Source organism: Triticum aestivum, chromosome 2B, assembly GCF_018294505.1.
Source record: "Triticum aestivum cultivar Chinese Spring chromosome 2B, IWGSC CS RefSeq v2.1, whole genome shotgun sequence".
In the NCBI taxonomy this organism is placed as follows: domain Eukaryota; kingdom Viridiplantae; phylum Streptophyta; class Magnoliopsida; order Poales; family Poaceae; genus Triticum; species Triticum aestivum.
Window position 1 is genome coordinate 9,787,445 of NC_057798.1, and position 15,984 is coordinate 9,803,428.

General features: G+C 39.8%; 1 protein-coding gene across 1 annotated transcript; it reads left to right on the forward strand.

Annotated features, from left to right (window-relative positions):
* Positions 1–623: 623 nt before the first annotated feature.
* LOC123038722 (wall-associated receptor kinase 3-like) lies at positions 624–15,313 on the forward strand. The gene is given in 7 exon segments (XM_044462219.1): positions 624–1,064; positions 1,479–1,554; positions 1,700–1,840; positions 4,091–4,987; positions 6,869–7,459; positions 7,577–7,786; positions 15,303–15,313. Coding segments are annotated over 7 exon segments (2,367 nt in total).
* The last annotated feature ends 671 nt before the right edge of the window (positions 15,314–15,984 follow it).

Here is a 15,984-nt window from a genome sequence, read left to right on the forward strand (position 1 = left end):
AAATACCTCTCTCCTCATTAAATACATGCCACATAAGTAATTTTTTCTTGGGATATGTTATGTTACTTGCTATGTTACTCTCACTATGACCAGCGTTATATGAATGTCTGGGTGTATGATGAGATGCAAAGGTAGGGGTTATTCGTCCTTTTCGAAGAAGAAAAGGAGATGTATTATGCGTGCGCTGCCAATTAAAGTAGTTCACCATACATACAACCTACTCAAGAAACTAGACTATTTTGAAAACATTTGGTCGTACCCCTTTTATCATTAACAAGGATTTCTGCCCTAGTGTACGTGGACAGCACGCGGTGCCTCCTCGCTAGCCCTCGCAGCCGGGGTCAAGCGTGCGCACGTCTACCGCTCCGAGCCTCTGACAGAAACTCCAGCTTTAGTGTTCGGGGTCAAGGGAGTAATATACATCCCTTGCACCACTGCTGCGTTCGTAACCTACGAAGCACCGATACGCCAAGATTAGCACTGTAGTTCGTAACTGCTCGGCACGATCCTGTAGGAAATAATAAGACCAGGAAAATATAATGTACGCATGCCAACGGGTCAACCAGTCCATCAATGGCGCAGTCCTATTACTAGCTCGAAGCCTGCGGTCGACCAGTCCATCAATGGCGCACTTATCCATCTCATTACCTGCGGTCGTGATCATAGCGGCACTAATGCTGCGGCTCTCCGCTACCAGTGGAGCGACTCCGGTGATCGGGATGCCGGGCTGCGACACAACCTGCGGCGACATGAGCGTGCCGTACCCGTTCGGCATCGGCCCGGAAAGGTGTTACCACTCGGTGGGGTTCAACCTCACCTGCGACACCAGCAGCAACCCTCCACGGCTACTCGGTGATGGCACCCTCCGAGTCATAGACATCGACTCCGAGATGTCCGCGGTCACCGCCGTTTATGTGGGAGGCATAAAGTTTGATGCCGATGGCAACGGCAAGTTAAGCGGCGGCCTTAGGGACGATGGGCCCTTCGGGCTCTCAAGGTTCCCGAATGAGCTCACACTGATGGGTTGCAATGTGCAGGCAACGTTGAAGAATGGCAACATCACCATGAGCAGTTGTTCCTCGTTGTGCCAGGACGGCATTGGACTCGTCGACGAGGAGCCGTTGACCAGTCCTACCAGATCCCTCCGATGCTCTGGCAGGGGATGCTGCCAAGCCGACATCATCATCGACCATGAGGAGGTTGAGGGGAAGCTTGTCCCCATCACTTCCTACGATGTGGAGCTGAAATGGTTGGGTTGGAACCGCAGCGCGGACAATGAGTGGCCCGTGACGGTGTTCGGAAACCGCTGGTTGTCTGGCGGTTTTTCGCCTACCTCACACTCCCCGTCCTTGATGGAAGTTCCCCTTTGGATTGGGTGGGAAGTTTTAGGCCATGGTGTAGAATCTCATAATGAGAGCGACTATTTGTCCTTGGGATGCCCACTGGTATGCAAAAGCAACCACAACCGTTGCGAAAACGGTGCACGAGGAGGATATACGTGCTTTTGCGAACCTGGTTACGAAGGCAATCCCTACATGGGCGACGGATGCCAAGGTAATTTAAGTTGTTTTAGATGCCCGCAAAAAAATAATTTATTTGTTAACTAGAAAATCAATATGCACTACACTTTTTTTGTTCCCTTTTTGTGCCGGTACGGATGCTTACATGTGCTTCATTGCTTGGTTTTGTACATTTGTAGACATCGATGAGTGCAAGCATCCGGAAATTTGGTCGTGCTATGGTAATTGTACCAATACGGAGGGATGGTATGAATGTCTGTGCCCGGTAGGAACCCAGGGCAACCCCGGCCTGCCTGGTGGATGTTATATTTCCCTTGAAGGTGAGCAACTTTTACGACAATAATCAGATATAAATAGGTAGAATATACTACTGCAAATCAAAGTTTTATCAAGTAAAACCGAGTGATTTATATTTCATGATATCACCACCAAATGTGCGTGTAGACCCGTAGTAAAATAAAGTCATGCACATTGTTGTAAATGTAGACGTACTATCTCTAGGGCTGCAAACGAGCTGAGTTCGATCGAGTTGGACTAGGCTCAAGTTAACTTATACGAAAATTCGAGCAAGCTCAAACGGAGCGAAGCTCAAGGTTGAGTTTTAGAAAGTCGCCGTGCTCAGCTTGTAACGATTTCGAGTCGATCTAGAGTTATTTTCGATCTAAATATGATGATTTTTCCTAAATAATCTATATGATTCTTTCGAACTAGATAGGCCACAACAAGATACAAGGAACCACTGAAAATATTGTTCCAATTAGAGAGATTATAATATAAATTATTTCTCTGTCAACTGAAGACAAGTACTCCCTCTAGTCCTTTTTATTGCGCATGTAAAATTTGTCTGAAGACAAACATCATAAAGTTTTGAACAACTTTATAGAGAAACTATTAACATTCACAATACAAAATCAATACCATTAGTTGTGTCATGAATTTAATTTTCATATAGTATAACTTTCGTATTGTAGATGTTGAATGTCATTAGATGTGCCATGCATTTAATTTTTATAATGTGTAATTTTCCTATTGTAGATGTTGATATTTCTTCATATAAATTAATATGGTCAAACTTCACGAAGTTTGACATCAGATAAATCTTATATGCAGAGTAAAAAGGACCGGAGATAGTACTTAATAGACCGGTACTTTTTCTGATGAATGGATAAACTAGTACTTAATAGCAAGAGATCATGGATGAATTAACAAGAGTGAACATTGCGTCTACTCTCAAACTTTGGCATACGCCTGACCACGTAGCATGCCCTAATATTTATCTATACTTAAGTAAGCTTCCATGTTTGCTAGTAGATAAAATAGAGGAAAATAGTACACAACATAATGGTAAAAAATTATCCTACTTCCATGTAATATGCATAGGGATTATTTAATATGATTATATTTTATGAGCTAAAATTGAGCGAGAATGTATTGGCCCAAGATCAACTCGTTTCTTGACCGAGCTACATAAAGTGCTCATACTCACTTCATTTCTTTCCGAGTCAATTTTGAGCCGAGCCAAAAGACTAGTCGATCTCGTGCGGCTCATGAGCCTCGAGCTTTCCTTGCAGCCCTATTCCTTGTGAGCCCCTCATAGAGTATTAGGTCTTCCTAGCATCAAAATACCAATGCATCCAAAGCATTGACAAACTGAACGAAGGAAATCTTTTCACCTGGGTGCTACTTGTGAGTGCAGTGGCATTACGTTTACATAATTCCTGAAATCCTACCATCATAATTTTGTGTTTATTGGCAAGGTCATTTCACTCACATGTCTCCCTTTGGGCCAGAAAAGAGAGGAACGTGAGTGTGTGACACAATAGTCCGGGTATTCACCACCATCTATCTTTCCGTATTATAAGAGTAAAGCAAATCGTAGACTAAACCTAGAAGCAACTATTGGTTGGGTGGCGAGTGGGGTTGTTGCACTCTGATTTTATCCTTCACCAAACAACACACATGATGTGTAGATTTGGAAGTGCAGTATTATATCAGTGCAATGAAATGTTCTCATGTGTATAATTCACATACAAAAAGTTTCTAGTGATATGCTTTCAGATTTTACTCAAATGTAGCATTGGAGACACTAATAAGACAAGTGCACAGTTTTTCCATGTATAAAATTGGACCCTTTACTTAATAGGTACAATCGCTAAAAACCAATTCGCTTACTTAGGCCCTTTTTGTTTCATAGGATTCCCAAAACGCTGAAATAGCAAAAATACAGGACTGGAGTGACATGCCCACTTGAATCCTATAGGATTGGCATAAAGTGTTTGCAGCCATTGAAAAGGCAAAGAAATGATAGAAATAGGTTGGAGTGGGTGCTAGATTTCCTATGAAATGTAGTACACATGATTTCTTAGGGGAAAAAAATCCTATAAGATTCAATCATAAAAATCAAACGACCAAGGTAGGCAGAATTCTTAAGGATTCTAACCCTAAAAAAACCCTATAGATTTCTTGAATCAAAATGGCCCTTACTCTTTTTGGTGTTCCTTTACATTAATAGTGTTCCTATATACATTAATGCGACTTATCAATGACGACGTTGCCATTCTTTGCACCAGCTAGCTGCAGTAGATCTTGTGGGGGCGTGACAGTGCCATTCCCGTTCGGCGTAGGCCCATCCGAGTGCTACTGGGAAGGGTTCGGCCTCACCTGTGATGCCACAAGCAAACCCCCGAGGTTGTTGCTCCTGGACGACCAAGAGGGTACCTTACAAGTCAATGGGATCTCCCTCGTGAACAACACGGTACGAGTCCTCCGCACCGGCGGCGATTCAATCGCGGGTCCTGAAGATGGTCTTTTCATGGATGTTGGGAGTATTTTCACGGGCACCGGAGAGAGACCATACTCGCTGTCCTCCGGAAATGAGCTCATCCTCGTGGGGTGCAACGTGCAAGCGACACTGTTCGGTGATGGCAACCGGGCCATCATCAGTGGCTGCGCCTCCTTCTGCCCAATCACAGAAAGTGGCAACACCACCAGCACCAACACCGGGATAGAGCCGATTAACGGCACCGACAAGTACTGCTACGGCATGGGCTGCTGCCAGGCACGCATCCCCATTTCGGCAGGCAGCATGCCAAAGCATCTGGTCTTGAAAAAGTTCGACCAGAACAATGCCCAGCAGGAGTCGCCACTCTCGTACATGCTGATTGCGGAGGAGGGGTGGTTCAATCACGGGCGGGTCTCCAGTGAGGTGTTGCAGCAGCCTCCGCCAATACCACACACCATGGCGACAAGGAGAACAAATCTGCAGGTTCCCATGCTTCTGCGCTGGGAGGTTGTCAAAGGTTTACCACGAGCTAACAAAATGAAGTCGCAATCAAATTGTCCTCGAGAGGTAGCACGCAAACTCTGCAAGAGCAAGAACAGCTACTGCAAGTCAGGGAACAGAGGCTACTCGTGCCAGTGCAGCGATGATTACCACGGCAACCCGTACGTCACCAACGGATGCCAAGGTTAGATACACCTGTATATAATTAAGCACGACTTTAGTTTCTCATGTGGAGTATATAATTAAGTGAATTTTATCTTCTTTCTCGCCAGGTGCCCGCAAGTCCTTTACTACAGGTGAGCAACACTGCTACTTTCTTTTGCTCGGTGCAATTTACCAGTTTCTAACAGTTTATATATTAACACAAAAAGCCAGGAATTACATATAGTAAATTATGTACATTCATTTCTTTTTAGTAAATGTGGATGAGAATATCATATTCTTATCGGTCTATTCTCCTTATAAACCGAGCATAAGCACAATGCAACTCGGAAAAGGGGACAGTTAGATTTTAAGAAAATCTGGCCATTGATTTGGTGAAACCAATTTCAAAGTTAACTGATCAGAACAGCTAGATCTTGATTACTGGACCTAAACATATCCTGACCAGGTAACCTTTTGATATTTATAATTAGACCTAAACCAATCACTCTATTCATTACTCTGTCACAAACATATCACAACCATAAAATCATCAAATTGTACGTAAACATATCATGACCATTAGATTTTACTAGTCGTATCCAAGCATAACAAAATTGTTCATAAAATCACCACCAATATATCATCATAATTTAAATCACTAGATTTGAGGATAAGCGTTCATAAGTGCAAACACGTAGACCACGTCAAAAAAGAGGGAAAACACGTATACTTAGAATAGACGAGGTCCCGCGTGCTTCTGCAGAAACGGTGTGAAAACAAATGCATAAATATGTGCATAAAAGAGACTAAACTGATGAAATAAATAAACGTAAGAGTGTTCTCTACATTTAAAAAATGAAGTATTTGACAAATGATGTATATAAAGAGAAAAACTTTTGAATTGAAGTTAACATGCCACCATATTTTGACACGGTGTGAAGTGTGAAATATACATTTTTGCTCCAAGCGTCCAACACATATATTGTCCTTGGGACCACAAGAATTAGCGCAGATAAGGTTTGATCAACATGCATGACTTGATTCCCGCAGAAAAAAATTGACATCCGGGACTTGATGAGGTGGCATTGTTTGTATTGATAGATTTATGAAAAAGAATATCTTATGAGTACATGATGACTTGCTGATGTCACACAGTTTTGTGGGACAACTTTCAATAACCATGTGGACGTGCAAACATGCATGTATAGTGGGGTTAGCTATTTAGATATAGAACATACATAGAAACCTATATAGAAGTGCATGCACATGTACAGTTAGAGCATGTCGTTCAAGTGTTCAACGCACCTATTACTCATGACGTTATAGTTCATTCTGAACTGTCAACTTTCTCGCGATTTAAACTGCAGCCATGTAATAGTTATATGTTGTAACACACACTGTTGCACAACCAACATGTCAAATGCAATGACTAAGCATCTCCCTCACAATATAAATCTTCATGGCATAGAGTAACTTAATATCATGAACAAACGACCTACCAAAACTTCAGATCCAATCGTAATCTACATGAAATTAATGTAGACTATATGACATAGTTGAATCGGTTGTTTTATATATGACAAAATTACATATATTAATGTGTGCCAAAAAAATTAATGATGTTTCCCACTCAACTGGGTTGGACACCTAGCCACTTTGTATAACAACATATAATTTGGTTATTTCACCTGTATACGTTGGTTTGAGAAAATAAATAATGAGAATATGTATATATTTTCAGGTAGAAACATCGTTATCGGGGTTGCTAGTGGTGTGGGTATCATACTTTTGGTTCTCATTGCTTTCTTCATTTTAAAATATATCAAGCATCAGAGGGCACAAATGATGAAACGGAAGTACTTCGACCAGAATAGGGGACAACTATTGGAGCAATTGGTATCACAAAGAGTAGATATTGCAGAAAGAATGGTCATAAAGTTGGAAGAGCTAGAGAAGGCAACAAACAACTTTGATAAAGCTCGCGAGCTTGGCGGCGGAGGGCATGGCATAGTCTACAAAGGAATTTTATCAGATCTTAATGTCGTAGCAATAAAAAAACCAAAGAAGGTAGTCCAAAAGGAGATTGATGAGTTCATAAACGAGGTTGCTATACTGTGACAAATAAACCATTGAAATGTGGTTAAACTCTATGGTTGCTGCCTTGAAACAGAAGTCCCGATGTTAGTTTATGAGTTCATATCCAATGGAACCCTTTATGACCATCTTCATGTCGAAGGATCAAGATTACTGTCATGGAATAACAGGTTACGGATAGCAACTGAGACAGCCAAATCCCTGGCATATCTTCACTCAACGGCTTCAGTACCCATCATCCATAGAGACATTAAGTCAGTTAATATACTTTTAGATGACACTTTAAGAGCAAAGGTAGCAGATTTTGGAGCTTCAAGGTATATTGCTGTGGAGAAATCAGGTTTAACAACGATGGTGCAGGGAACTATCGGATATTTGGATCCTATGTACTTCTACACAGGGCGGCTCACAGAGAAGAGTGATGTCTACAGCTTTGGCGTCATGGTTGTAGAGTTACTGACAAGAAAGAAGCCGTTCTCATATATCTCATCCGAAGGTGATGGACTTGTTGCACACTTTGCTATCTTGTTTGCAGAACACAGTCTATCACAGATTCTAGATCCTCAAGTTGTAGACGAGGGAAGTACAGAAGTCCAAGAAGTTGCCGCTCTTGCAGTAGCATGTATACAGTTAAAAGGAGAGGATCGTCCAACTATGAGACAAGTGGAGTTGACACTAGAAAGGCTTCAATCATCTAATCAAGTTATTTCATACAATGTGGTGGATGAGGAATTTGTGGAAGATGGTATTAAAATAAATTATCCATTGAGTCCGGATGGAAGAAGAGGCGAGGACTATTTCATGGAACCACATAACACCCCCAGTAGTTCCACTAATTAGCAGAGTTAACTTGTGCTAGTTGACATTGAATCGTTTTGTGTATTCATTTACTTTGACACAATTGTGTGGCGTGTTGCTTTAGGCGGTTTTGTTCTTTTATTCAGTGTTTTTGTGAAAATATATAAGAATAAACGGGTTGGGAAAATATGTAGCCCTTTCATTGTTGATGTGTCTCTATATGTGTAAGGCGACTCTGGAGTAAAGGTTTAGGAGTTCTTATCTGGTAAATAGTGCATATGACACATGCAGTTGAGATGATGAAGTTGGCATACACATTTCCTCTCATGGACATGAGAAACTATATTGTACTTAATTATTACATTTTTGTTTGATAAAGAGAGAACAAATCACCCATTAGCTCTTGTGGATTGATAAACTTAGTTCACTCACTTAAGGGTAAGACTTTTGCACCTAAAAACCCTTGCACTTGGGGGCCTAATAAATCCTCCATGGCAAAAGAGATAGTTCGGTATCTATCAGGATAAAAAACATGGATGTATGTGTTGGAATATGCTCTAGAGACAATAATAAAATGTTAGTATGATATTTAGATGTTTATAATTAATTTAAAATTTCTATGATATAATAGCAATGTTATTGAATATGAGATTCATAGGAAAACTCAACTGCATGTGTGAAACTGAAAACATAAACACAAAATGGATCCTAGTCATGCTTGCAGGACTAGCTCATGTACTGATGATGATCTTGTTTGCATGATCATGCACTAGTACATAATCGGGTTTTGCTTGTGATTTTTGTACATGGGACGGTGGCAGTTGTGAGATCCGCTTCAAAGTCTGTGTCGCTAATACAAGGAATAGTTGAGACGGTTTGTAAAACTGCCTGTATTGAATCCCGGCCCGAAGAGGTTTACATACACAAACCTCCTCCAAGGTAGAGATGGCCAGAGGCGGCTTGTTATCTGTAACGGCTTCCAATGCTTCCAAGGGCCAAGGCGGTTTCATGCATACAACCGCATTACTGGACGTGCAAATGAAAACTTGATATAGAAGCACTATCCGCGAGCATACATCATTCATTTGCATTCTTGAAACTCTAGTGCCTAAAACTGTTGCATATGCATGATTGAACTTCTCGTCAGTTGTTCTGTAATTTTGGGAAAGCAATCACTCTTATTTGTGTGTGGCAGCATATCATATATTGCTCCACGTTCACCAGATTCGCCGGTGTATTTTCCTCTTCTTCCCTAAAATGAGTGTCCGCCCATGTGTACTATTTTTATGGAAGGAAGTTTCTGATATAGTTCCCCTAAATTCAAACAATCGTTCATGATTCACTTTCTCTTTTCTTTTGGATTCCGGAAGAAAAGAAGTTCCTCAAGTTAGTTTCATGTTCCCAACTAAAAACTGGGGCCTTTGCGGCATTAATGAGTCGAGTGCCAGGTCGGATCATTAGAAATAGTTTTGGTGTACTATGAGTGTAGTTTGTTTGGTAGTATACTAGTAGATGGCTAGCTCTGGCTAGCTATAAAATTTCCATGCACGACTATATATGGAAATTGATGATTTGGCATGAATTTGTAAGATGCTTCTTAGAGCAGTTTCCCTGTGACTCGGAGCAAATGAAGCACATAAGGCACATGTCTCTTTTCTCACCATTGTTCCTTGCTAGAGTCCATACAACATACATCTAGGAATAAGACGTATTAGGGAATCTTACAGTCTTGTTGTGTCTTGCAAAATCTTGTGAATCACAATTATGTGGTCACTAGCATTGTGCACATTATAGTCAGGCGGTTGAAAGGAGCATGCTAGATTTAAAAAAGAGAGAACAAATCAAGCAACACAGGAAGAGCAGAACAATGAACAGTATGAAAATGTCCTACTAATTCTGAGAATATCGATACAGAATGCACTGTCTTTTTCACCATATAGAGTTTGTTTTTTTATCTTCGATCCCGACCAAGATTTTTCTACATCAAAGTATGATCAAGAAGCAAGTAGCCATAGCCCTAGATCTTGGTGTAGGAGGATCATTGGCCGAAGTCAATATAGATTAACATCCCTCCTTTAGTTCCGAATCCTCGACCCTAAATATGCCCCTTTTGCAAAAGAAAAATAAAAGATATGTATGCTCTGCATTTCCTTCTAAATCCTGTTTTTTGTAGGATAATTTGTGTTTTCCTGATACAAATGGAATATAAATCTAAAGTTGTGGAATAAGTGTTCTTCATGAAGGCTAACTTGTCGTTGCAGGATCTGGTTGAATTAAGAAGGCCATCGATCTGAGAAACTTGTTGTGACTGGCATACATTGTTCCTTAAAGTGGCAAGAAACAAGGATGCAATACGCATCTGGTTACATCACAAAAAGGTCAGTGTTCAATTTATTGGCACTAACAGTCCGCGATGCAACTTATCTTACTTTGACTCAGTTCGACGTGTGTTCAGTTTGATTGACTCTGCCAAACTATCATTACATAACAATTGAAGAAGTTCATCCCAGAGCGAAACTAGAGTGGTGGTAGTAACGACTATATGAAACATTCATAGTTGACGTGCTCGTATATTCCTCTACAAATTTGGTTCTCATCATGTGAATGAAGCTTCTCTGCTTTTTCTTTGGTTGTTGCACTGTGCTCTGCCTGAAGGAAGGCGCTTAATTTCCTCTTCTTGCTGCTGTTGCTGCCTCTCGATTGAACCAACATAGTGTGGTGAGCTGCATATCGAGATGACAAGTTGTTATGAATGTAAACCTCCATAGTAGCAATTTTTTTCACCCCAACGATGGATTATCATTCAGGTTATATGGTATGGTGGACCATCAAGCTAGCCCACACCAGAAAACGTTTCTGTTGTCATGTCAGCAATGGCTTCATCCAAATCGGCCCACAAAGGAAGTGATTTCCCTCTCACTTAGATCTTTGTCTGACATACCCATCATCCGACATGCGTCACCTATACCGCGAGCGCTATGTCTAGCATTAAGCGAGACGGTAGAAGCTCTCACTGAAGGTTTTCTCTCCCCGCGCGTAGTATTGGGCCGAGCCATTCGCGCCAGCATAGCAAGTAAAAATAGGACAGGAAAGGAGACTTTCTCAAAAAAAAAAAATTGAAAAAAATAGGAAAGCGGAGAAGCAGGGATCAATCGCTGGTCACCAGGGAGATCGCGGGAGGTGCTAAGCACTCAGCTCTAGTCCTATTCACAATAAGTAGTAGGGGCACGTCCTACCTGAGGCGCTTCGAGCTGGTTTTCTTCGGGCTTTTTTTTTCTTCTCCTTTTTTTCATTCTTTTTTCATTCATGTTTGGATTTTATTTCTTCTTTTTTTTCTTTTTTTTTCTTTTTTTTCATTTTTTGGTTTCCTTTGTTCTTTTGATTATTGTTCTACATTTTATCTCAACAACATTTTTATAATATACGTCTAACATTTTTTCAATACAAATTATACATTTTTGTAATACATGGTAAACATTTTTTCTATACACATTTTAAACATTTTTCAAATGCTTGATTAACATTTTTCAAATACAAGATTAACATGTTCAATTTTTTAAAAAGCTTGATTAATAGTTTGCAAACAAAATATTAAGAAAACTGGAATACATGGTCAACATTTTTATACACGTTTAACATTTTCGAAACGGTTAATTAACATTTGCAGACACTTGTTCAACATTTTTTTAAATGCTTCATTAAAACATTTCTATACATGATCAATTTTTTTCATCATTTTTCAAGACATTGTCAACATTTTTTATATGCATTTAACATTTTCCAGATGCTACATTAGCCTTTTTCAAATATGTGTTTAACAGTTTTACAAATGCTTGATTAACATTTTTATATTCATGATCAATTTTTAATCATTTCTTTAATACATGATCAACATTTTTTCATTTACACATATAACATTTTCCGAATGCTTGATTAATATTTTTCAAATACTTGTTCATCATTTGTTTTTCAAAATGCTTGATTAACAGTTTTCATTACATGATAAAAAAATTTCATTATTTTTTTGATAAACGATTCAACAATTTTTCTGCAAAAATCCGCTATTTGCTGAATGCTTGTTCACCATTTTTCAAATAATTGTTCAATATTTTTCAAATACTTTTATAACATTTTGCAAAAATGTTTCGTAGAGTTTTCGTACTATACAGATTTAGAAAATTTTGAAGTATAAACAAATGTACAAAATTAAAGCAATAAACGAAAATATAAAACAGAAATAAGAGGCTTTGGTCTGGCCCATCTCGCTCGCCCTTTCGGCGATATAGGGACGCCCTCACATATACAGAGGGAATCACCTGTCTCGCCGTAGGGGTTAAGCGTGCAACGTGATAACCACCCCGCCACTCAACGTTTTGTGATCAAATACATTTTCTTACGTCTTTTGTTCTTTCTTTTGTTTCTTTTATTTTTCTGTCTTTCTTTTATTTTTCTTTTTCTTTTTCCTTTTTCAAATTTGTAAAGTTCACCGGATTTCATGAACTTTTTTTCAACTTCGATGAAATTTTTCCAAAATGTGATGAACTTTTGTCCAAATTCAATGAACTTTTTTCAAATGGAGTGAACTTTTCTTCAAATTTGATGAACTTTTTTTCTAATTCGGTGAACTTTTTTGCAAACGCAATGAACTTTTTTCAAATTCGATGAACTCATTATTAAGTCGATGAACTTTTTTCAATCCGATGAACCTTTTTTAAGCCGGCGAACTGTTTTTCTAAATTGGATGAACTTTTTTTTTCAAATTCATGAACTTTTTTTCAAAATCGCTGATTTGTTTTGTTTCTTGAACGAACAGCACAAATACAGCCGAAAAAAAAGGCAAATGCGAGATCGTTTGATCGAGCGAATGAAGGCGAGTGGGAGGGAAAAGAGGGCGAGGCGGTTTAATGGGCCGGGCCACGAAGGGGGCACACATGGGCGCCGGTTCCTTGCTGTGGCGCTGAAGGCGCCGGCGAGGAGGTCTCTGTCTCGCCTCTGGCATGATGCTACCGGCCTGGCCTAATCCTGTAGCCCACAGGACCAGTTGGGTCTGGTTTTAGAAGCTTATGTATGTTTTTCTTTCTATGTGTTATTTTATCGGATTTCATGGTTTTCATTAGATTTCTCTTTCTTCTTACTTTTTATTTTAATTGCATTTCTACTTCTTTAGTGCGTATTGTACATTTTTATAGACACATGGAATATTTTTGATACACGTTGAAATTTTTTCAAATGCATGACAACAAAAATTCAATACATGATTTCAACTTTTTCAAATACCTAAACATTTTATAAATTCACATACATTTTTTTGAGTCCTAGCAACGTTTATAAGTTGTCTGTACTTCTTTTTACATTGCATGAACATTTTAAAATTGGTGATGAACATTTTTTAAATGGTTGATGAACACTTATTAAATATTTACATAAATTAATATTTGTAATATATGCATTTCAAATATTTAAAAATATTAAAAAACAAAAATTAAAAAAGAACAAAACTAGAAGCGTTTAAGTGCAGCTTGTACGCTGGAAGTATGTAAATCTCGCGCTGCTGGGCCGGGTCCCATATCCGGGCCGCTACACGTGACGCCCGTTGGGGCTCTCTAGAAGCGAGACATATCCCCTCCCTCCGACATGTTCTTGTATCTTTAGATTGAGATTAAGTACGCTCCATCTCCATCTATTTTAAGAGCAAAAGTTGAGGACATTTGCAGGTGTTCCTTTCTTTACAGCTGGTTCAATGCAATTATTAATGAATGGATAAACAGGTTTATTGGGATGGTTAAAGACATGCCTACAAACAATGGACAGATCTGAGGAAGCTCGAAGTCAAATAAATGTTGTTTGCAATAAGTTGTGGAAGGACACATGAACAACATAATTTTGTGTGGCAAGGACGCATGCTGCATGAGAGCATAGAGCTCAGACATTGTTGGGTTGTAGTGACAGACACCGCTGGAGGACACTCGTGAGTATAAGGTTGCAACATGTCCGGTCTGAGAGTACATAGCGTCTATGGCAGATCACGGCTATGGCAATCGGAATTGGGATGAGAGGCAAGTGGCTTGGAAACCTGTTTAATATAAGATTCCCTAGTACTCCCTCCGTTCAGAATTACTTGTCCAAGAAATGAATGTATCTAGATGTATTTTAGTTATAGATACATCCATTTTTATCCATTTTTGTGACAAGTAATTCTGAACGGAGGGAGTACCTCCCATTCCTAGATGTATGGAATGTAGAATAGGAAGGATTCCAGCAAGGAAAAGCCATGAGCAAGGTGACATGTGTGTTCTAGGTTTCATGAAGCTACTTTAAAAAGCAACTTACATTTTTATGCCAACTCCTTAGTTTACTTATTGTTGTGCTTGAAATTCTTATAAGTAGCCAGAGCTAGCTAACTACTCTACTATAATAACTTGATATGCAACATCAAGGGTATCCTTAAAGACCCTTTCAATGCACAATATCTTTTAAAATAAGGTATTATGTCTCGGCTTTAAAGAAGAGTGGCTTTCCAGAGTTTATTTTATATTTCTCTACTGTTTTCACTGAGCCAAGCCCGTCAAGTGCAATTGGCGACCTTCACTGACTCTAGTAATGTAGGATAGGTACACGATGTTGCACGGGACACTGTTCTTCTCGCCTTCCAACATTTTTCTCACACTTCCTTTCTTCAGTCCCCTGCTCCTCGTGTAATGCTTTGTTTTGCAATGGTCTCTTCTCGAAAAAGCACACAAGGCGCTTCAATTCCAGTGACCCCAAGTTTTATTGATAATAGCTCTCTCTAGTTTTTATGTTTCCCTCGGGATCTTACCGAGATTGATTTCAATTTCACAAGACAATCTTTCCACATTCCACTGAGTAGTAAATTTGTCTCATCGGCTCGCACAACTTACGCCATATGAATATTTTCAAGAAAGATCGCACCAAAGAAAATACGTTCTTGTATCAAGATTCAGTAGATAGACTGATCATGGCAGTTTTTTTGCTAGTCCTTGTTCAACACTACATACACTAGGAAAGGTGGATACGTACTAGGGAAACTAATATTACAGTTTATTTTACATAGTCTTCATGAATCACGATTAAGAGGTCACTAGTGTTCTGCACGTCACAGTTAGCTGGTTGACACTAGGTGTGAGTCAAATCGGGGAATTCATAGCCATAATCAAGTTTCCACTGCTTAGACCCGACAAACTCTAGATCTGCAGCCTCCGCCATCAGAATCAGGCAAGCCTACTACCCATCAAAATGGAGTTGTCTTTATCAAGTCACTCCTTATTCTCAAATTGCATTGCAACCTTGTCCTCGCCAATATTGAGCTTCGACACACAATAATGTCCGAGCTACATCACAAGCTACCACCTTTCCACATGAAAATATGTAGATGAAAAAATGCAACTTGATGCAACAGGAATGCAAAGAATCAGTTTGTACAATTTAACTGTTGTATTTTGCAGGGCAGCGATAGCATTTGAGGTTTTTTTTTGTTTACCACATAAACTAGATAGGGATACGAGTTTTTTTTGTTCGTTCTTCTTCCACACCCGCACCATCTTATCGATCCAACATATTTTTTCCTCTAGCCTATGCTGAGATGCCTGGCTGAGCATATGCAGGCAAAAAACCAACATCTGCATGTTGATTGGTTGCCTGCATCTCCTCTAGCTTGCATGTGCCAAAACCAAAGGCGTGCTGTTTGGTTGCGGCGTTGTTTGAGGAGAAACACAAGCCCGGTTGTTTGGTTACATCCAGGAAAGTTGTGTCGTAACCTCCTCCTCGATGTGGTGAGGTTACCAAAGGCACACATGAACAAGTAAGAACTAAACTAGAGCATAAGAATAAACTTAGGCACAAACACAAGTCTTAACCACACACCACAAGTTTAAAGCCAACATAGTACAATAAAGTTTTAAATGAAACACAAGTCTTAAACCAACAACGAACAAGAGCAAAGGCGGTCGTGGCGAAGGCGTTGTCGTGCTCCTTGCACTTGGTGACCACCTCCATCCCGTCGTCGTTGAAGACGATCACCTTCATGGTCTCGGGGGTCAGCAGCTTGAAAGTCAGCATGTACCCAATCATGATCTGGTGAACGACGGCGAAGGTTGCCCAACCCTGATCAAGGGTGACCCTGTCGTC